Source organism: Yarrowia lipolytica, chromosome 1A, assembly GCF_001761485.1.
Source record: "Yarrowia lipolytica chromosome 1A, complete sequence".
Classification (NCBI taxonomy): domain Eukaryota; kingdom Fungi; phylum Ascomycota; class Dipodascomycetes; order Dipodascales; genus Yarrowia; species Yarrowia lipolytica.
The window spans coordinates 1,843,936-1,863,691 of record NC_090770.1 but is presented as its reverse complement, the minus strand read 5'-3'; the positions used below and the strand labels follow the sequence as shown (position 1 = coordinate 1,863,691).

At 46.1% G+C, this 19,756-nt stretch overlaps 11 protein-coding genes across 11 annotated transcripts; 5 read left to right on the top strand and 6 right to left on the bottom strand.

Annotated features, from left to right (window-relative positions):
- Positions 1-1,554: 1,554 nt before the first annotated feature.
- YALI1_A18622g (uncharacterized protein) lies at positions 1,555-2,418 on the top strand (the record flags this gene model as incomplete). The annotated part of the gene is made up of 1 exon (XM_500193.2): positions 1,555-2,418. One exon carries the CDS (start codon positions 1,555-1,557, stop codon positions 2,416-2,418), a length of 864 nt encoding a protein of 287 aa, XP_500193.1.
- Positions 2,419-2,977: 559 nt separating this feature from the next.
- On the bottom strand, positions 2,978-3,228 carry YALI1_A18605g (uncharacterized protein; the record flags this gene model as incomplete). The annotated part of the gene is made up of 2 exons (XM_068281859.1): positions 2,978-3,085; positions 3,136-3,228. 2 exons carry the CDS (start codon positions 3,226-3,228, stop codon positions 2,978-2,980), a joined length of 201 nt encoding a protein of 66 aa, XP_068137960.1.
- Positions 3,229-4,684: 1,456 nt separating this feature from the next.
- On the top strand, positions 4,685-5,200 carry YALI1_A18590g (uncharacterized protein; the record flags this gene model as incomplete). Its single annotated transcript, XM_068281858.1, has 1 exon — positions 4,685-5,200. One exon carries the CDS (start codon positions 4,685-4,687, stop codon positions 5,198-5,200), a length of 516 nt encoding a protein of 171 aa, XP_068137959.1.
- Positions 5,201-6,490: 1,290 nt separating this feature from the next.
- On the bottom strand, positions 6,491-8,028 carry YALI1_A18557g (40S ribosomal protein uS2; the record flags this gene model as incomplete). Its single annotated transcript, XM_500192.4, has 2 exons — positions 6,491-7,216; positions 7,942-8,028. The coding sequence occupies 2 exons, from the start codon at positions 8,026-8,028 to the stop codon at positions 6,491-6,493; spliced, it is 813 nt and encodes a 270-aa protein (XP_500192.2).
- Positions 8,029-12,308: 4,280 nt separating this feature from the next.
- On the top strand, positions 12,309-13,943 carry YALI1_A18514g (uncharacterized protein; the record flags this gene model as incomplete). The annotated part of the gene is made up of 1 exon (XM_500191.2): positions 12,309-13,943. The coding sequence occupies one exon, from the start codon at positions 12,309-12,311 to the stop codon at positions 13,941-13,943; it is 1,635 nt and encodes a 544-aa protein (XP_500191.1).
- Positions 13,944-14,855: 912 nt separating this feature from the next.
- Positions 14,856-15,338, top strand: YALI1_A18489g (uncharacterized protein; the record flags this gene model as incomplete). The annotated part of the gene is made up of 1 exon (XM_068281857.1): positions 14,856-15,338. The coding sequence occupies one exon, from the start codon at positions 14,856-14,858 to the stop codon at positions 15,336-15,338; it is 483 nt and encodes a 160-aa protein (XP_068137958.1).
- Positions 15,339-16,253: 915 nt separating this feature from the next.
- On the bottom strand, positions 16,254-16,730 carry YALI1_A18470g (uncharacterized protein; the record flags this gene model as incomplete). Its single annotated transcript, XM_068281856.1, has 2 exons — positions 16,254-16,450; positions 16,499-16,730. The coding sequence occupies 2 exons, from the start codon at positions 16,728-16,730 to the stop codon at positions 16,254-16,256; spliced, it is 429 nt and encodes a 142-aa protein (XP_068137957.1).
- A 71-nt stretch (positions 16,731-16,801) lies between these two features.
- Positions 16,802-17,131, bottom strand: YALI1_A18466g (uncharacterized protein; the record flags this gene model as incomplete). Its single annotated transcript, XM_068281855.1, has 2 exons — positions 16,802-16,900; positions 16,976-17,131. 2 exons carry the CDS (start codon positions 17,129-17,131, stop codon positions 16,802-16,804), a joined length of 255 nt encoding a protein of 84 aa, XP_068137956.1.
- Positions 17,132-17,206: 75 nt separating this feature from the next.
- YALI1_A18463g (uncharacterized protein) lies at positions 17,207-17,645 on the top strand (the record flags this gene model as incomplete). Its single annotated transcript, XM_068281854.1, has 2 exons — positions 17,207-17,361; positions 17,423-17,645. The coding sequence occupies 2 exons, from the start codon at positions 17,207-17,209 to the stop codon at positions 17,643-17,645; spliced, it is 378 nt and encodes a 125-aa protein (XP_068137955.1).
- Positions 17,646-18,189: 544 nt separating this feature from the next.
- Positions 18,190-18,608, bottom strand: YALI1_A18451g (uncharacterized protein; the record flags this gene model as incomplete). The annotated part of the gene is made up of 2 exons (XM_068281853.1): positions 18,190-18,548; positions 18,593-18,608. The coding sequence occupies 2 exons, from the start codon at positions 18,606-18,608 to the stop codon at positions 18,190-18,192; spliced, it is 375 nt and encodes a 124-aa protein (XP_068137954.1).
- A 317-nt stretch (positions 18,609-18,925) lies between these two features.
- Positions 18,926-19,387, bottom strand: YALI1_A18443g (uncharacterized protein; the record flags this gene model as incomplete). Its single annotated transcript, XM_068281852.1, has 2 exons — positions 18,926-19,286; positions 19,329-19,387. 2 exons carry the CDS (start codon positions 19,385-19,387, stop codon positions 18,926-18,928), a joined length of 420 nt encoding a protein of 139 aa, XP_068137953.1.
- Positions 19,388-19,756: the final 369 nt, after the last annotated feature.

Here is a 19,756-nt window from a genome sequence, read left to right as displayed (position 1 = left end):
TAAGAACGGTCTCCAGAACGACTAAGAAAGGAGATAGTGAGATGGATTCAACAGGGATGGATTATTTGTACAATTTCTATCTATAATTGTATCTTTATTTGGTTCTGAGACCCCCTAAAGTCCAGAAAACCATTCTTGTGTGTTCAGAGAGATTCATATCTAAACGTGAGTCCATAGAGCTGAGTAATGCTCCTATTGGGAAGAAATTAACGGCAGTCTGTTTTGATATTGGTGATAACCGTGATTTGTTATATTACTTGAGCCGTGGTTATTACCAGGGTTTCTTCATATTGGCGTATTGGTTGAAGGCTGTTTAGATGGTGAACATGGCGTCTAAAACATTGAATATTGGTTATAAAAGGTCCTACTCTTCGAATCCAGAAATAAATAGTTGTGAAAAACAGTTCCTCTCTTATTGGTTAAGTTCTAGAGTCTCTCCATGGAACTACACATTGCTCTGTGTCTTTGGAAATACATTGATACTCTACAGCTCTTGCTCGAGTATTCCGATCGGTTCAGACTAAACGGGAATAGATTCTTCGTCTCATTTTAACCAATATTATTCAATAAAATACCAACTTGGCATTTCTGTCAAGACTCTACAAAGTACAGTACATGTTCTACGTAGATACAGTACATCACCAAACCAGATACAAGGCTTGTAGATAAGTCAAAGACTTGATAGTAAGGAAGAGTAATGTTCTAGAAGAATCGAATCGAAGTCCCGATGTTGATATCTCTTCTCAATCCTCTGGAGACCTCCATTAAGGCAATTTGAATCAGTATATATCAATAAAACAGGATCGAATGAGTCCAATATAGCTCCGATTGACTCTGGCTCAACAGGATTGAACTACATGGACAAATATAACCCACTTTTTCACCCATATCTTGTGTCCCGTCTGTTCTTCGACATTTTGTTCTGACACCTTTTGTAGAAGCAATCAGGTTCACACCAGGGAGTCTCCAAGTCTGTGGATATTCCATCGATTGGGGTGGTTTAAAATTCATTTTTGTTCTCCACGTGATTGGGAACAAATTAACAGTATTTTTGGGGGCCCCGAATCTACACATTGAGCCCATCTCTTGTTCCATCTCCGTCTGTCAGATTCCATTTAGAGATGATATCATTTCGATTCCCCTGGAAACCAATCCAAATGCAATTTTCATGATATCATTGGAATCTCCCAATTTTCAGGTTTCCAAAGATACCCTTTAATCCCGAATCACGTGGATATTCAGCGATTTTCCCCCTAGTCATAATCTGTGGGGCCAAAAAAATCCAACTCCCTAAATTTGGCTGAAAAATCGTCTCCCAGCGTCGGTTTTCCGCTAGCATCATTCCCCGTCCTTCGGCGTTGTCGGCGGGTCGTCTCAAGGGCCCTCTTTTCGTACGCGTTTTAAGGTTTGTATATAAGGTTTGGTGTCGCCCCGGCAACCACACGAAAACACCACCTCTTCTCACTGGAGTGACACGACATTGCACCGTACAGTACACAAACCAGACGCCAAAAAAAAAGCCAGCTGGTAATATTACAGACTCCATTCAACGACATGTCGCGACAAGAACTGGTACAGTGGGTCAACGAGCTGTTGCAGACGGAAATCTCCAAGGTGGAGGAGTGCGGCAAGGGCGCCATCTACTGCCAGATTATGGACTCCATCTACGGCGATGTGCCCATGAGCAAGGTGAAGTTCAACGTCAAGGCGGAGTACGAGTTTCTCAACAATTACAAGGTGTTGCAGGGGGTGTTTAATCGGCACAAAATCGACCGGCAGATTCCGGTGGAAAAGTTGGTCAAGTGCCGGTTCCAGGACAATCTGGAGTTTTTGCAGTATTGCAAGAAGCATTGGGACGCCAATTGGAGCGGTCAGGAGTACGATGCGGTGGGTCGGAGAGCTGGACGGGTCGCCACGGTGCCGTCGACAGCCCCAGGCTCCACTCCTAATGCCACGTCAGGAAGAACCTCGGTACAGTCTCAGACCAGTGGTCGGAGCAGTGTTGTGAGAAGTCGACCGAGTGTGGCTTCGGGGGCCGCGGGCTCGGTTGGTGTTGGCGCTGGAGCCGGAGCCGGAACCGGAGCTGGAAGTTTGTCGGGGGCTTCGGGTCGAGCCAGTGTCAGTCGGCGTCCTGGTGCCTCCGGGTCGTCTCAAGCATCGTCGGCCGCTCTAGCCAAAGCACAACAACAGATTGCCACTCTGGAGGCAGACGCGGTGGAGTATCAGCAGGTGTTGGAGGGTCTCGAGACGGAACGCAACTTTTACTTCAACAAGCTGCGCGAAATCGAGGTGTTGGTGCAGGAGAATGCCGAGCAGATGGACACGGTGCAGGTGGAGGGCATGATTCGGGAAATTCAGACGATTCTGTACTCGACCGAGGAGGGATTTCAGGTGCCTGAGGAGGAGGAGGTTTTTTAGGCGAAGAACGACTTGAACTGATCGATTTGGACAAAATGATCGATTTGGACAGAATGATCGATTTGAATTGGACAAAGTGATCGATTTGAATTGGACAAAGTGATCGATTTGAACAAACCGAGCAAACCGAACAAACCAAACTAACCAAACTAACCGACTTTGGAAAAAACAGACTGAAGAGAAGTCACACCTTAATGTGCTTAGTTAGCTGTTGAACCTGTTCAACTCTGCTCCACTCCCAGCGCCAGATGCTCCTTTTGCCCTTTTCCTCAGTCCACACCCGTTTTCTGGTTCTATTGCCGGCTTGTTTGATCTTCCCGTTCTCACCTCGTTTTGCTGCTCGTCTGGTTCTCATGTCTGGTTCTCTTTGGTTGAATAGTGGCTGGCTTCTGCTCGACGCCCGCGTCCCAGACCTTGTACATCTACAGTAATACATGTTATTGTTATGCGTAGAGAAGGGACAGACGAGTGACTGTTGCTGTCGGAGTGATAGGTCTGTTGTCGTTTCGTCTTTTCTTGTAGGTCTCGTCCCTTAACTGACTCCATCGACGTGAGCTTTTCAAATCCTGGCGGTTTTATCTGCCTTTTTTCTTGGAATATAGGAGCGGATTTGGAAGTCGAACAGGCTACATCGGTCCTGAGGGATGGAGCTATCGGTGTCAGACCCCTTCAATGGAAACCACAATGGGTAAATATCATTGGCATGGCGAATTATACGCTACTCGTACTCGTACGGTATGTACTGTACTTGTAGTGGAACCCGCTTTTCTGTGTCGCCTGACTTGTCGCAGTCGGGTTTCGAACTGTCATTTCTTTTGTTATTAGTCCAAGAAATTACTTAGTGGTAAACGCCACTCTAAGTAAAGTCAACAATATCAATAGCCAATTACTCACCAGAAAAATACGACAACTGGAGAATTTGTAAGGCAACGTAGTTGTTTTTGTTCTGAATAATACTCTGTCAATCTTGGGCTTAAAAAATGCTACAATTTTTGTATTTCCAGCACATCTGGAACGGGATGAACTTCAAGGAAGACTCGGAAGATTTCGTTCAACAAAAGTTCAAGTAATTGGGAGCAGACGCAATGATGAAACAATTGCATGAAACAAAACCCGAGATTCGACTCTTGGTGGTATCCGTAGAAGGAGGTAATAGACAATATTAAGCCGATTCTGAGGCGGAGGTCGTCACTGTCTCTTGGTCGCTGGACCACTTGCACAAGTACAAGCAGTTCTTCCACTTAATAATAAGTCAGAGGTTTCGAGATGAAGAGATGATTCAGAATAAATCATCTACATCTTGTACAAGTACAAGTACTGTGTTTTGTATGGCTCGGTCGTCTCCGTACTTCTGTGGCCAACTGTGGCCAACTGTACTTGTACCCTCAGCTCTCAAAATCGTGTCTATAGAAACACTCAGAGTCAAGACATAAAGATAAGACAGTTGAAAAAAGTCTTCTTTCGGTCTTGGACTAACTCCGCCACTTTCCATTGCTCAGTCTGAGCCCCCTCTGACTCGAGGTAGTTACTTGTAGTAGGAGTTAGTTTCGAAAACTAGTTCGCAAGCTCCAAGAAGTCGGAGAAAGACTGTGCCAGATCATCTCTGGAGAGGGCCCAAGGAAGTCTTTTTAATGTTCTGATCTTCTGCATCATAGCACACACCCCCGACTCCAATACTGGTAGACCAACAAAGGAGAAGTTTTGAAAAGCTCATTGCAAAGTTCTCTGAAGAGCCCTCTGAAGTCCACGGTAGCAGAAGTTGTTCCACAAAGCAGCCAAGTCCAACAGCAGTACCATTGACAAGTTCCATAAAACTCCTTCGCTATTGTAAAAGTCTTGACTTTACAATGAGATGGACCGAGTGTCGGATGGGACTCTTGGTGACACTTCCCCGATATGGTAATCGAAAATCACCACTTCTGGCTGAGAATCGTCGACAATTGTGGATAGCAGGTTCTCCAACAGTGAAACAATCAAGGAGAACTCATGTGGACCTCTTCCTCCTTTTCCGATTAAAATCCACTCATAGTGGAAATAACTCCCGCTGGATCTGTCCGCTGGTTGACTTTGACTCCAACTGACTGACTCTAGAAGTGCCTGTCGAGTATGAGCTTCGTTGTTGCAGCTTCTGCCTGAGCCCATAAATCATGGGTGTCTTCTTAAAAAGCCGCCGAGAGAATGGCACCAGCCAAGGAAGCAGCGAAGCAGAGGCCCAGGAGGTCAAGAAACGAGCGCTTGGTGCTGCTGAAGCCGAGTCCAGAGAGCGATGGATGTTGACTTTGACTCTGACTGTTGCCCAAATGCAAGATCGAGTCAAAACCGACAACCAAGAAGAGCACACAGATGCACCCAACCTCCTTTAAAGAGAATCAGGGAACACTCAATTATTTTCAGCCTACTTCTTCCAGTGAAGGAGAAGTCCGATTGTGAGTCTGATTCTGATTCCAATTATTACGCTTCCGATAACGACTCTGATGACAGTGACTGTGCCAGTGCCTCTGACGGGGCCTCCAAAGAGAGCCATTCTAAAGACTCCTGCCAAGAGGGCGTAAGACTGCAGCGAAGGCCGAGTCCAGAGCGGCCGCCAAGACCAAGACTGTTCCCAAGGCGTCTGCCAGGATTTGTACTAGGGCAAAGTCTGAGCAGACACTCCCAAGAATTCTCCTTTCTCCATCTTCAAGTGTCTCCCTTGGGTGTTCCTGAGGTGAACGACTCTGTTCCATCCAGACAACCAAGAAGACCGAGAAGGAGGCGGAGTCGGACTCCGTTGATGACTCCGTGACTCCGAGGACGACTCTTCCGATGATTTGGACAACTCTGGTAACTCTGATGACTCCGGTGATTCAGACTAGCAGGGTACCGTCAAGAAGCTATAACTGAGAAGAATAAAGCACTGGATTTGTTACAAGTAGCCAATGTCATCTTGTCGTAGAGGACTTTTGTGCTGAAGGGAGTGAGAAGGATGGGCTAAGGAAGTGGGTATCAATAGTATTGCTCTTAAAGAGTAACACTCGTGTAATGCGGTCCCAGAACACATTCCATACTCGCTGAAGAAAGTGTGTGTCCGAAGTCTCTCAATGATATAGTGGTGACTTGAAGAGCCTCTGGTAATCCCTGGAGAGTACACGGTGCGATTGTGAAACATCAATGTCTGTGTCTGATTGCCTCTGGCCATCCACCACTCCACCATTTTCCACAGACAACACTGGCTCTAGGCGACCGTACGGAGACCATTTGGCTGGACGACTGTGGAGGTTGGTGAGGAAGCGGGAAACGACAGACCCAAGGCAGACCCCAAGGCAGACCCAAGGCAGACCCAGGGCAGACCCCAAGGCAGACCCAAGACAGACCTCAAAAGATGTTTCAGAAGGTCGCAATACAAAAGACACAGAGATGTCCCAACAAATGTCATGTGATCAACAAGAGAGCTCTCACCCCACCGCACCCGACGCGGGGTCCCTCGTGACACAAACACATGTCTTAGTCAGAAACAGAACATGTTACGGAGCAGGTTTGTGTTTGTGACGGTTGTGAGGGAAGAGCGGAGTGGTATGTAGAAGATTGAGATGGTCATTTTCACAGTGTGGGGATTTATGTTTGTGTTATGTTTCTGTGGCTATTTTTATTTAAAGATGTTTTTCAAACAATTCTACAAAGGTATCCAATATAAAATTGCAACGGGGAATTGAACTGTGGTCACTGGGGGCCGACGACCATGGCTCGAGAACAATTACTAAATAAAATAAAATATAATAAAATATTATAATAAAATATTATTATAAAATAAAATAAAATAAAAAATAAAAAATAAAATAAAATAAAAAACCTGCCGAGAATGGCTATTCTCATCGGGTGAACGGCCGATGACGTCCATCCATCTGGTTGAATCTATGTCTACGAGAATATCATGGAACATCTACAGATATCCATTCTATTTATCACTCAACTGTCGGAAAAGTACACTCGGACAGTTTGTGTTGGGTGTGTTTTTTTTTCAATAAATTTTATTACGCAATGCGCATTTTACTCGCCTTTTAAATTATTTTACAACCCCCAAAAACAAGGTGCAAATTTAAGCAGCAACGGGGGCGGGGGCAGACTCGGACCAGTCGTCAGTGGCAGCCCAGTCGGCAGCACCGGCTCCGGCATCGGGAGCAACGTCCCAGTTGTCGGCGTTGGTGGCGGCAGCAGCCTCAGCGGCGGCGGTCTCGACAACCTCCTCGGTGGCAGCCTCCTCAGCAGCCTCCTCAGTGTTCTCGGGCTCTTCGGGATCTCGGTAGAAGTAGAGATCGGGCATGACGGACCACTCGGTGTTTCGATCCTCAAGGGCACCTCGGAGTCGCAGAACCTCTCGAGAGATCATCCACCACACAAGACCGACGGAGTGTCGGCCCTTGTTGTTGCAGGGAATGGCAACGTCGACAAACTCGACGGGAGAGTCGGTGTCAACCAGAGCAATGACGGGGATGTTGACGTAAGAAGCCTCCTTGATGGCCTGGTGGTCGGTTCGGGGATCGGTGACAATCAGAAGTCGGGGCTCCTTGAAAGATCGGGTGATGTAGTTGGTGAAAGAACCGGGGGTGAATCGGCCGGCAATGGCGGTGGCGCCACAGTGGTTGGCGAACTTGAGAACGGCTCGCTGTCCGTAGGTTCGGGCGGAGATGGCAACGACATCGGCGGGGTTGGGGACGGCGGCGATGATTCGGGCAGCCAGCTGGATCTTCTCCCAGGTCTTGCCAACGTTGATGATGTTGACACCGTCGGCTCGCTGCTTGAAAACGTAAGGGATGTTTTGGACCTGTGTTAGTGGATGCGGTTGTGCGGTTTGACAAGCGGTGTGAGGAGAACTGCATGAGGCTAGCAATCCAATCGACGACCAATCCGTCTACGAGCGAATAATAGTAATGTATCGACGAGTCGCGACCGATGAGTTACCAAATCAGTCATCAAATGAGCCCATCAGCAGACCATGGTTAACAGTCACCAAACACTCGGTATGGTCTTGGCTCTCGTGATTGAGCCCATGATGCCAGTGGTCGAGTTGTGGTGAACCGCTTGACGTGGCCTGACCAGCCATGAGGGACAATAAACTTGACCTCACATACCGCTTTAGACGCAGACACAAGTGACACAAAACGACCAACGAGATAAAAACAACGTAAAAACGACGAAACAGCGTCTTCAGAGGCACTAGAGTGGCAGGCTTATGCTGATGGAGATGATGGAGATGGCCGCGAACTGAACAAATCACTGCTCATTGCTCTCGTCATGTCGTTTGATGGCAGTACACTTGTCATGTCATGTCACATTCAACTATCCAGCCCATCAATCCAACGAATCTAAAACCAGCTATCATTCCATCAAACCAAACCACCCATGTTGTCGCTGTCGTCGTCATCGTCATCATCGCTATCGCCATCGCCTCAGGTATCCCCGTCTCTCGTTTCCGTCTCTCTGTTTCGGCCTCGTTGATTGGTCCATCTCTCAAAATCCATCGCTTGTTGGCTACCACGGATTACTCACCTGAACGTTCTTGGAACCAATGTGGGTCTGGGCAGCCAGGAGGTTCTGAATGTCCTCAGGGGTGGGGTCGAAAATAGGAGCAGACATGTTGATCTAGGCTGTGTTACAGTGTATCGACAGAGCTGGCGTGTGAAGGGAGAATTTGGAAAATCGACACACTAGAGTTTGGGTGTGCTGTGCAGCTGAGTCGGGAGTTCCAGTTTGGGAGTACGTCACGTGTCGCGCAACTCCTAGGGTTTAGCCCTAGTTGGGAGATGAAAATTTTGACCCACGACACGTGACAGAAATGGGATTATGGAAAAAGTGGGCAAAGTAAAAATGGGAAAATTTGGGAAAAAGGAATATATTCAGGAAAATTGAGAAAATTGTGAAATAGGGGGAGAATATATATGCAGGAAATTTGAGAAAATTGCAAACTGGGGGGGGAATGAAAATATTCAGAAAGAAATACATCCATAAGAAACAGTATATTAGATCAGTTCAAGACATATAAATTACTGTGCAGCAAGTACTTATTTTTACAAAATTTATTTATTTCTTTATTTCTTTTCTTTTTTAAAAAAAAATCTTTTCTTTTCTTTTCTCTATTCTGATAATTCAATCGGTTCACAAAAATCAGAAAAATTTGCAAAAATAAAGTACACATCTCATTACACTCAAAATGGTACATTAAACCGCTTCAGACGCATCCGAACCTCCATACTGCCATTTGAATCAAGTTTCTGTAATTTTCTGTAATATGACACAATTCTATCACGTCACTTGTACGGTATGATCATGATCGTCTTTCGGAGAAGAAAAAGAGAATTTCAGAAAGCGCAAAAATAGTAGATACTCGTCAATTGAGCTCATATCAATTGGTTTGTAAGCATTATCGTTTAAAATGTGTCTCTTTTTAAGCGCTACGTAATCTTGGAGAATAGGGAAACAGAAGGATCAGATAAATACATCAAATAATGAGATATGGTGGATAAAGAGTCTACCATTTGAATCTACTTAGTACGAGAAATCCTCTGATGTCACTCCTGAGCTAGTAGGATTACTCAGCAGTCCATTCTGAGACATTCAATGTTTCTATCAAGAGTGTCTGTAGAACGTCTCGGGAAAGAGATGATAGGTTTTTAGACATATCATTATACTTGTAAGGATGAAAGGAATATGTTTTTGAAGTCTGTATCTCTCCAGCATTAATACTGGGTCATTTGGGGTGGTGTATTGGTACAACCAATACTTGATGTCCGACAGGAGCTTTTGTCATTGTAACAGGATTGAAAAGTAGCGGCGATAGGAGAAGACTTGTATTTGTACCATATAATTGGCATTTCAGCAGTTTTCTCCATTTTCTGATCATTACAAAGACCCTGTTATGGAGCCACATTGGTTTTGTAATCTCGTTACATAGGTCTGGTAATCCCGTTCCATATGACATGATTGATGTCAGTCTTTATACAAGACCAGATTAATATGTATATGGACAGATTCACTGAAAGACGAGATAGGGATTTGAAATCGATATCAATCGAATAATCAGTACTAGGGGAGAAGAATTGTATAATTTTTTGAGGTGTTTATCACACAATAATTTCGAGTAATGAGTTAGTCAGATTATTTAGTATTACTTAGTATTACTTAGCATTACTTGAAATAGTTGGCGTTTTGTTGAAGAATTCCTCAATCATCAATTGTCTCTGAAATGTCAGAAATAAGACCATTTCACCAGAAATTTCCCGCACCTGTTCTACCGGCCCATATCAACCTCCGTACACCCCCAAATCTCACAGAAATCCTTTGCTGTCGCTTCCGCACGCCCATCCAAACACATTACAAATACCCAAGCGCAATAACACCAAACCAACCCTTTGACACTCTCCACCCACGTAAGAACCACATATACACCCTCCCCGTATCAGCTTCCCGTTCGTACAGTATCTCCTAAGATGGCTTATCTCTGTCACTTCAGTTTTAACTCAACCTTGAAATAACCATGCCCACACTAATCCCCACCAAAAACAGTCTAAAAACGTCTTTATTTGGTCTCGTTCGGGTCGTCTTCTTCTCCCGAATACATCTGCAGTATCTAAATGTATCCGACATTCCCCATGTCGTCATTACATTCCTCATGTCGTCACTACATTCACCATGTTGTCCCATCGCCCTCGCCATGTCGTCCCATCGCACTCGCCATGTCGTCCCATCGCACTCGCCTTGTCGTCCCATCGCACTCGCCTTGTCGTCCCACCACACGACGCCACACATAACCCCTGCCCCCGCCGTTTTAATATGTCTGTGTCTATCACACTAAACTTCTGTCGCGTGAGGGGTCACACGAGACATGTGGTTAGTAGCGGCATGTGAAAACCCCGGCTCAACATGCGCACTCAACAAGGAACTTTTTACCGCTTGCGGAAGCATGATTAAGGAATACATATGTATCTATCTGTGCGGTCAGGTATCACAAACTAACCACGACACGGTTTGTGTGGTTCACAATATGCCAACACACTCCGTCGAAAAGGTTTACTGCCACTTCCCAAAGGGGACTCAACAGGGTTTCCGCGGTTTAGGGCGGGGGCGGAGGCGGAGGAGGAGGCTAATAGGGTGGTGTTGCTACTAGGGTTAGTGTAGGGTTAGGGTTATCAGCCACAACCTACCTGTACCCCCAAAAAAAAGGGTGCATTTTGCTGTAATACCCGGATCTCCAGTTGCGTTTCGGCTCCGACAGAGTGCCGAGGAGAGAGTAAATTGGAGTTGGAAAAAAATTATGGAACGGAAAAAAAGACTGAAAATATATGAAAATGACTGAAAATGACTGAAAATGGTGGGGAAATAAGAGAAAATAAGAAATAACAACCTCCTATTATTTGTCGTATTTGTCATTCATTTAATTATCTCATTCCAGTGACATTTTGACATGGGTTGATGGAACTTTATTGTGACGTGTCAGGGGGAAAATTTGAGATTATCGACAAAAAGAAAATCATGGAAAAAGCTGGGAAAATCATAGAAAAATAATAATTTGGTAGGTACGATTGTAATTTTTTTCTCGTTCGATTCAAAAAATAAATCATCTGATTTCGTCCAGAGCTGGCGAGTTCACGTGACTACTTTGGTCTTTCAAAATAAACTTTTCCACGAGCCAATAAAAAGCGACGATAATGGCATCGGCTATAAGAGCAAATTATGATCGGAAAAAGGGAGCGGAAAAAAGAGACGGAAAAAAAAGGAGGGAAAAAGCTGCGGATTTGGGTTAGGATGAGAAAAAATGTCTCGCTTCGTGGAGAATATTTTAACGGCTTTCCAAAGTTTATTGCAATTTTTTTAGAATTTCCACAGCCCAGCAAAGATTTTCAATCAGGATGGAGTACATAGCAACTGTACATAATCGTGCATGATAAGAATTAAAATGTGAGAAAAATAAAAAAAAGAATTGAAGAATTGGAAGAAAAAAAATCACTAGAAACACATTGGATAAAGAGGGCACAGGTGGGTAGGAAAGTCACAAAAAATTGCACATGATTATATAAATGTATTGTGTATTTACAGGATTTCCAGATTTATCCTTTTTTATTTTTTATTTTTTACTTTTCTTTAAAATAAGGTGTAGAAAATTAAAAGTAAAGAAAACATGGGTGGTGAACTCGGCGGGCGAAATTGGGCATATGAATCGACTCGGAAAAAGTCGAGAAATACTCTGGAATTTCCATATTTCCAATACCGACAATATTCGGCGTTTAAGATAGAGATCTGTCAGTATGTTCTTCCGTCCGAGTTAAAAAAAAATTGTACTTTTTTTTTTCAGATAACACGGCTGAATAATAATGCTAAAATGGAGTGTAAAAAAAAAAACAGGAGAAGCTTTTTGGCCAATCAAAGGCGATTCGACAAGAAAAGAAGCATTTTAGAGTATATTCGATGTGTAGCGGGGGACTCAAGATGATTTACTGGGGTTTGTTGGTGTTTTGGATATGTTCAATTTTTTGGGGGTTGTTTTTTGAATTTTTATATTTTTTAAAAATAAATAAGAAATTTAAAAAAAATCAGCAAATAATTAGAATTGTAAATTGCACCAAGTGACTGGACTCATTTATTCGGGTCAACAATCACCCAGTTTTACAATTCTCATGATTCTTATTTTTTATTATTCTAATATTCATTTTATATTTCATTTTTGTAATTATTTTACATTTTATTTATTGAATCGTACAACAACCAGCAATGCAGCACTGCGCAGCACTAGCCACATGCAGTAAACTGCGTTTGGAACGCACCACACCTAAACCTAAACCCTAATCCCTATTAAACTCTGCAAAATCTGCATATATAGAAACACCACGATAACCACATTTGACCTCCCCAACTGTCATCACATGTCTTCTTCGGTGCATTCTGCAGAGCTGACCCAGCGACATTCGTCGGCATCGTACCAGATCGAGTCCGGAACGTCGGACTCGGACAATGCCAAACTGGAACAGATGGGATACAAGGCCGAACTCCAGCGGTCGTTTTCCATCTGGTCGGTTTTGGGAGTGGGATTTGGGCTGACTAATTCGTGGTTTGGAATTTCCGCGGCGCTGATCACGGGAATTTCGTCCGGTGGCCCTCTTCTGATTGTCTATGGAATCATCATCATTGCCTCGGTCTCCACCTGTATTGCCATCACTCTGTCGGAGCTGTCTTCGGCCATGCCCAATTCCGGCGGTCAATACTACTGGACTCTCCAGCTGGCGCCCAAAAAGTACGCCAACTTCCTGGCGTATGCGTGCGGCTCTTTTGCGTGGGCCGGCTCCATTTTTTCGTCGTCTTCTGTCACCCTTTCCATTGCCCAGGGAATTGTAGGAATGTACGCGCTTGATCACGACGGATTTGAGGTGAAAAAATGGCAGATTCTGGTTGCATACCAGCTGCTCAACTTCTTCATGTTCTGGTTCAACTGCTACGGCCGAGCGCTTCCCTACGTTGCCAAAACAGCCCTCTACGTCAGCATCTTTTCCTTCATCACCATCACCATTACCGTGCTGGCATGTTCGTCAGGAAAGTACCAGAGCGCGCACTTTGTGTTTGTGCAATTCAACAACAACACAGGCTGGAAACAGGCCGGAATGGCGTTCATCGTCGGTCTCATCAACCCCAACTGGTGCTTCTCCTGTCTCGATTGCGCTACTCACATGGCTGAAGAGGTGCCCAAGCCCGAACGGGTCATTCCCATCGCCATCATGTCGACCGTGGCCATCGGGTTCGGAACCTCCTTCTGCTACGTCATCTCCATGTTCTTCTCCATCCAGAACCTCGAGGCCATTTTCGCCTCCACCACCGGATCGCCAATCCTCGACATTTACTACCAGGCCCTCAACAACAAGGCCGGAGCCCTCTGTCTCATGTCGCTGCTCATGATCACCGCGTTCGGATGCAACATTTCGTCCCACACGTGGCAGGCGCGACTCACATGGTCGTTTGCACGTGACCGAGGAATGCCTGGCTCCAAATATTGGTCCCAAGTCGACCCCAAGCTCGGAGTGCCCCTGTACGCCCACCTGATGAGCTGTACTTGGTGTGCCATTCTCGGATGTCTTTACATGGCCTCCGAGACCGCATTCAACTCCATGGTTGTTGGTTGCATCTCCTTTTTGCTGCTTTCGTACTGCGTTCCCGTCATCTGTCTGCTCCGAGTTGGCCGAAACAACATCCAGCGCGGCCCCTTCTGGCTCGGCAAAATCGGCCTTGTGGCCAACATTGTCGTCATTGCCTGGACTGTCTTTGCCTGCGTCGTCTACTCGCTGCCCTTCACCAAGCCCGTGACCCAGGAGAACATGAATTATGTCTCTGTCGTGCTGGTGGGATACTTTTTGTACATGGTCCTTTACTGGAAGTTGCGGGGCAACCGAACGTTCCGAAGCCATGAGGAGCGTGAAGGATTGGTTGAGGAAGACCGGGATGAGAAGGATGAGCGGCACCCGGACCATTTGCCTGAAAAGCTGAAGGATGTGGTTGGTGTTGTGCAGTAGAAGAATGAGGCGTGAATGAGAAAAGAACGAGACTGAATAACTCGGACGACTCGAACTACTCGAACGACTCGAACTACTCGAACGACTCGAACTACTCGAACGACTCGAACTACTCGAACGACTCGAACTACTCGAACGACTCGAACTACTCGAACGACTCGAATGAGACTAACAAGTGCCATCATCCAAATGTCTTCAAAAACATTCAAATGTCATCAGACATCATGTCTTAAAAGACATTCACTTTGCTGACCCCTCAAAAGTACTAATTTAATTTGCATGTTTGAATTTGAATCACGTAGCTGGAGAAGTTCAGAAGAGTCCCTGGGTACAGTACAAGTTCAAGTACGAGTACCAGGAGTAACAAGTACTCGTTCGGGGACATTACAAGCTCCAGGTCCCAATAGTACCTGACGTAAACCACTACAATTGTAGTTTCCCCCCTCAGTCGAATCCTCCACTAGGGTGTGGAGACTCTCCTGATGAGTCTCTCTGATCCAGAAAAGAGTCTGGTTATGGTAACACCTTCCGGCAAGTGATATCTAAGTCATTAATGTGTTTTGTTAGATAAAATTTCATTTTATTCAGCACGAGTACACGTACACAGTATTTACATGGGTCTTGTACATACAGCATTCGGTGCTTGATCCACTGTCATACAAATTCCAAAAGCTCTTCAGAGTGAGGATGTCTGCCAGTTGGTTGCCAGTAGGAATGTATGTACTGAACAGTAATTGTACTACGCTCAACCTCTTCTCTGGTATAGTGGAATCGTCTAGCAATGTGCTTTGTTTGAGGATGATACGCTGGATGAATACTGATTTGTAGAGCTGTCTGATTGTCAGTGAAAATGACGAGAGCTTTGTCACCTGGCACTGGAACAACTTGGCTACTGACACTTCCGAGTATAGTATGTACATATTGAACGTCAAGCGTTGCGCCTCCTGTCTGAACCACATGCCTGTTCTGGCTCCCTCAACGATGTCCATATACTCTGCTTCAGCTGTTGACAGAGAAACGGATTTCTGTTTGGCTGATCAGATCCACCACACATTATCATCACCATGCTTTGGTAGTCACAATGCTCCAGTTAGCACCTGTGTAAATTGTAGGAACTGGTTCTGGAGTATGTCAAACCAAACTGTTCGGTCTAGGACTCGGTTGGGAGCCTTCATGTGCACCTCCTTTGGCTCTTGGTTGAAGGTAGCCAGGAGGTTGACTGCAAAGGCCATGTCCAGTCGGACAGTGATCCAAAGAGCCCAGTTTTCTAATGTGTTTATAAATAAATTTCATTTATTCAATATTCACAAGTACACATGTATAAAGTGTAATTTACAACCTTATAGACGAATACGAGTACGAATACGAGTACGATTGAGACTACAATACGACTAAACCGACTAAAACGACTAAAACGACTAAAACGACTAAAACGACTAAAGACTAAAACGACTAAACGGACTAAACGACTAAAACGACTAAACGACTAAAACGACCACTCCCCGATTACTCCCCGATTACTCCCCAACTACTCTTCCTGTCCAACAGTACCGTCAATCCTTCAGTCCACCTTCGCTCCAGTTTGTAGACCTGAATTTCTACTGCTCACTATAACCACCAAAACGCTCCTCCTAATCGTGCTTCTAGAATTGCCCACGTGACCTAATTCGGGTTAAAAAGGTACAATAATCAAGTCGACTCAGTGTCGCTCTTTGGCAGTGTATGCTGGGACAGATTGCCATGAGTTCCGTGGTCCACAAGCACCTTTGGGTCGCCTCAGCTTCACAAGAAACCCCGACCCTTTCAGATGCGTCTCTCGTTGTCAAACTGATGGCTACAGCAGTCATTTTTGTCGGTCTACGTCTCTATGTGGACAAGGAAGCTCTCAAACTCGTGTCTTCCATCTTCTTCAAGATGTGGATGTTTGCAGCCATTCTTATGACTCCTCTTGTTAATACTGTATTCATCCGGCAAGTGAGGATCAGCTGGATCCCTTATCAGTCACTGGTCGCCCCACTGGACACCAGACTACAAACAGCCGTTCCCCGCCAGATGAATCCACAATTCAGCTGTGCTCAAACATGTATTCACAAATGGTGTGGCCTCCCTCCGCCTCCATATTGTATAAAGAGCTCTTCCAATGACTAGTTACAAGTGTACGATACTATCGCCTTGTACTTGAACTCTCTCTCCGATCGATTGACATCTCCTTGCTACAGTACGCTACTTAACATGACGAAACACGAAACTCATGGTTAGTAGACTGTTCCTTGAGCAGCCCTCAATGTGCCTTTTACTTGCAATCAGAGGTCAGGCTCTTTTGTAGCCCACCGTGTCGAGTTCTTTTTGCCCACAAGAGGTTACTGGAGCGTGTCTTAGTGAGACTGACAATGAAATTCTCACTCTCTTCGATAATGTCCGTTCGGAGTTTGGTTTAATTCCACCAAAACTTTTGAGGAAAGCCACAAGTCTGATTCTGCCACGGGGAACATATCCATCTAGATCAACTCAATGAAGAACCGCGTTTGCGCTTCTCTGCACCCACAGTTTGAAACACCACCAACGCCGACTTGTACTGGCAGCTCCATCAACACCATAATAAGCAAGTGTTGGCCAGAAACGAGCTGGGTATCCGATGATCCAACCTCCTAGGTGTGGTGGCCATATCTCTCGACAGCAGCACAGTTCTATCTGTGAGACATGACATTTTATCACCTTTAAATCGACTGGGTTCCAACTGTTGAGTAAAGCTGTACTGGCTGGTGTAGGGTATCCCGGCAACTTCATCACAGTATTGAACTTGTAGGAATCACGGAGGTGGAGGAAATGCTAAGACCAGAGACTATAAGCACACAATGTTATGGTGTAGTGGAGCGTTTTCCAAGTGCAAGGATTGAACTCACAGTATGAACTTCCGTGCCATGGCCCAGTCCGGGCATTGGCTGAACCAGTGAGATCTGGACTCAAGACAGATAGGATGGGTGAGTCATGTGGTAGAAGTCACCCGAAACAATGCTTCAGAGCTCATAGACCCCATGCCCAATAATGGGTTGCTGGAGACTCGGAGCAAGCTGCTGTAGCAAAACCCCAACTCTGACCACCAAGACCAGCTCACTCCGCATGTCTGTACATGGAATTGCTTCTGTCACCGATAATCCCGCAAAAGCACCCTGAGACGGTGAGCCCATGTTTCAGCATCTCGCCGTCTCACCATATCGACCAACAACACGGACTCCTGGCGGGCAGTTCTGACAGCTGAGCACATGGATAACGCATGTCAGGCTGAGCCACGTCCGAGTCAACCAGACTCTCTCACAAATCGAAGAATTCCTTTTTCCATAAATCTTCGACTTGCGAAGTTGCTCTATCCCTTGTATCTCCTCCAGAATCACCTTCTAGGCTCGCCACTACCTGCTGTGTTTAAAAACAACACATGACTGGATCTACGGCACAGATTCTTTGTCTGCCGTTCAAAACAGTGTCGAAGTCTGGAGACCACCAAACTCAACCAAGGCACAGATGAGCGCAGCGAGCTTAGTGGGCATGACGAAGGGAAGACTGCATCATCTTGGTCCCCAACACTCGTTCCCCAATGCTCTGGCACATCCTCGGTCCCCGGCTAACGTTTCTCAGTCCCAGATTTGCTTCTTCTCGTACGTACTCACTCTCTCATTCTCTGTCTTGGCATCTCCTTCCACCTAATTCTCCGATGATCTACCAAGATTGACAGATGTTCCATGCTTTCTTTTTGCAGCACGAACTGAATAACTGGATTAGTCTCCAGATCATCGTAGAAGGCCAAGGCGCAGCGTCAAATGGTGCTCAAGTGTTTGGCTGAAAGTACGAAACCATCAAAACCAAACCGCCAAACCACCAACCACCAAACCACCAACCACCAAACCAATCCACCAAGCAGTCATCCACCAAAAGAATCCACCAAGCAACCAATCCATCAAACCCCAGAACCAAACCACCGCCAAACCACCGCCAAACCAACTCCTCCACCACCACTCACCTTGTTCACAGCTAAACCTTTTCTGGTTCATCTCTTGTACTGTAACTCTGTCATTGGCTGCTGTTAGGGGGCTACTTTAACGAAAAGTAGCATAACGTGCTGATTCATACCACCAATAGCTCCTGTCTCGTGCCAAATTGTTGATAACGGGATCCCATCTCTGTCGCCAACCCCCTCACCATCTGCACCTCCTCTCCGGCCGGGATCAGACACCTCTTCGGTGTCTTTCTTCTAGAAGCCGTAATCTTGCGAATCATAACACAGAGTTATAGCTGAGTGGAGCTTGAACTGCTTTTCGGTCCTATCGTCGAAAGTAACGTTGCTGCCAAGAGGTGCAAAAAGACAGAGACATCGCTGAAGAGACCTCTGATACAGACCCACAGACAAGACCAGACATAAAAGCAAGTCACGTGGAGAAGAGGAGAAGCGGAGAACGAAGACGAAGTCGAAGACGAAGACGAAGACGAAAGAAAGAAGAAAACGAAGGAGAAGGGGAAGAATAAGAAGAGAGGGAGGAAAGGGGAAAGAGAAAGAAAAGGAAAAAATCCACACGTCCCCCGCTAATACACGGTCCTTACTCGTACCGTATTCTTGGAGCAACTGCAATGTCTCGGAAGAAATGTCTCAGCTCAACGTGGAGGACGTACCATGGTTAAGGTGCACAAACACTCACCATGGTATGGTCCTTGTGGAGGCCATCGGATGTCGTATGGCTTGTTTTCCGGCTCTCGTCCAATCACAGTCGCCCGGCTCATTCCCTTCCCCTTTCTCCCCTGCTTCCTCTCCGCTCCATCCTCTTATCCATGTCTCACATGTCTCAGACAGTCAGATCGGGTCGTATGTAGTGGCTATCATAGATACAGGGTTAGTCGAGGACAGATCAGGTACGGCGGTGGCATGCGGAGATGAGAGGACGGAGATCAGAGTGACTACCAGACGAGCATTTTCAATGCCACCTCTCCGTCTCTCAGCCCGCCGCCGCTTCCTTGGATGTCACTGCTGGCACTGCCACTGTGTACCACTGGCACCTCGCATAAACTCCGATCTCCGGTAGCAAAGGCGGAGATTTGAGTGCGGAGTCTGTGTGTGACACCCCGTCTGGCTGCGACTGTGACTCCGGCCACCCACGTCTGGACACCGATTGGTCCCTCCAGGTACGCCGCATCGCTAGCGGGAAACTAAAAGTAGTGTCGCTTTTAGCGCCACCTAGTGCCGTGGTGGTGGGTGGACTGCTGCGGCGGTCTGCATTGTGGTTGTAGCAGAGTAGTGGTGGTGTAGAGTAGTAGTAGTACGAGAGTAGAGTAAGTACCCTACCTCGTTGTTGCCTACTGTGTGATCAACCCAAGCAACCAGTCCAACAAGACTCAGACGTCACACCACACAACTCACCACCACTCACACTCAGCGTATAAGTACTCGTACCCTCCATCTCGTGGCACCCAAAAATTAGCACATGCCACAAAACAAACAAAGTACAAGTAGTAGAGTGTAAGAAGAAGAAATGAAGTGGCAGAAAACAACGTCGGGGGCACCCCCCTTACATATATATATATTATATACATAATTATAAAAACGAGGTTCCCAAAAAATCTGGCTTTTGTGTCACTTGTGCCCCCAAACACAACCACAACACAAACACGTCAACCTCAACTCTACCCCTCTCCCCTCACCACTTCTTTCAGCACAAACACCTTTCTTCAACCTCTCCACCAGACGTGGGAAGGACGTAGGCAAGCCCCCAGAAACCCCCCCCCCTCGGAGCTGCTTTACATCCCCCCTCCCCCCAGCAACCACTCTG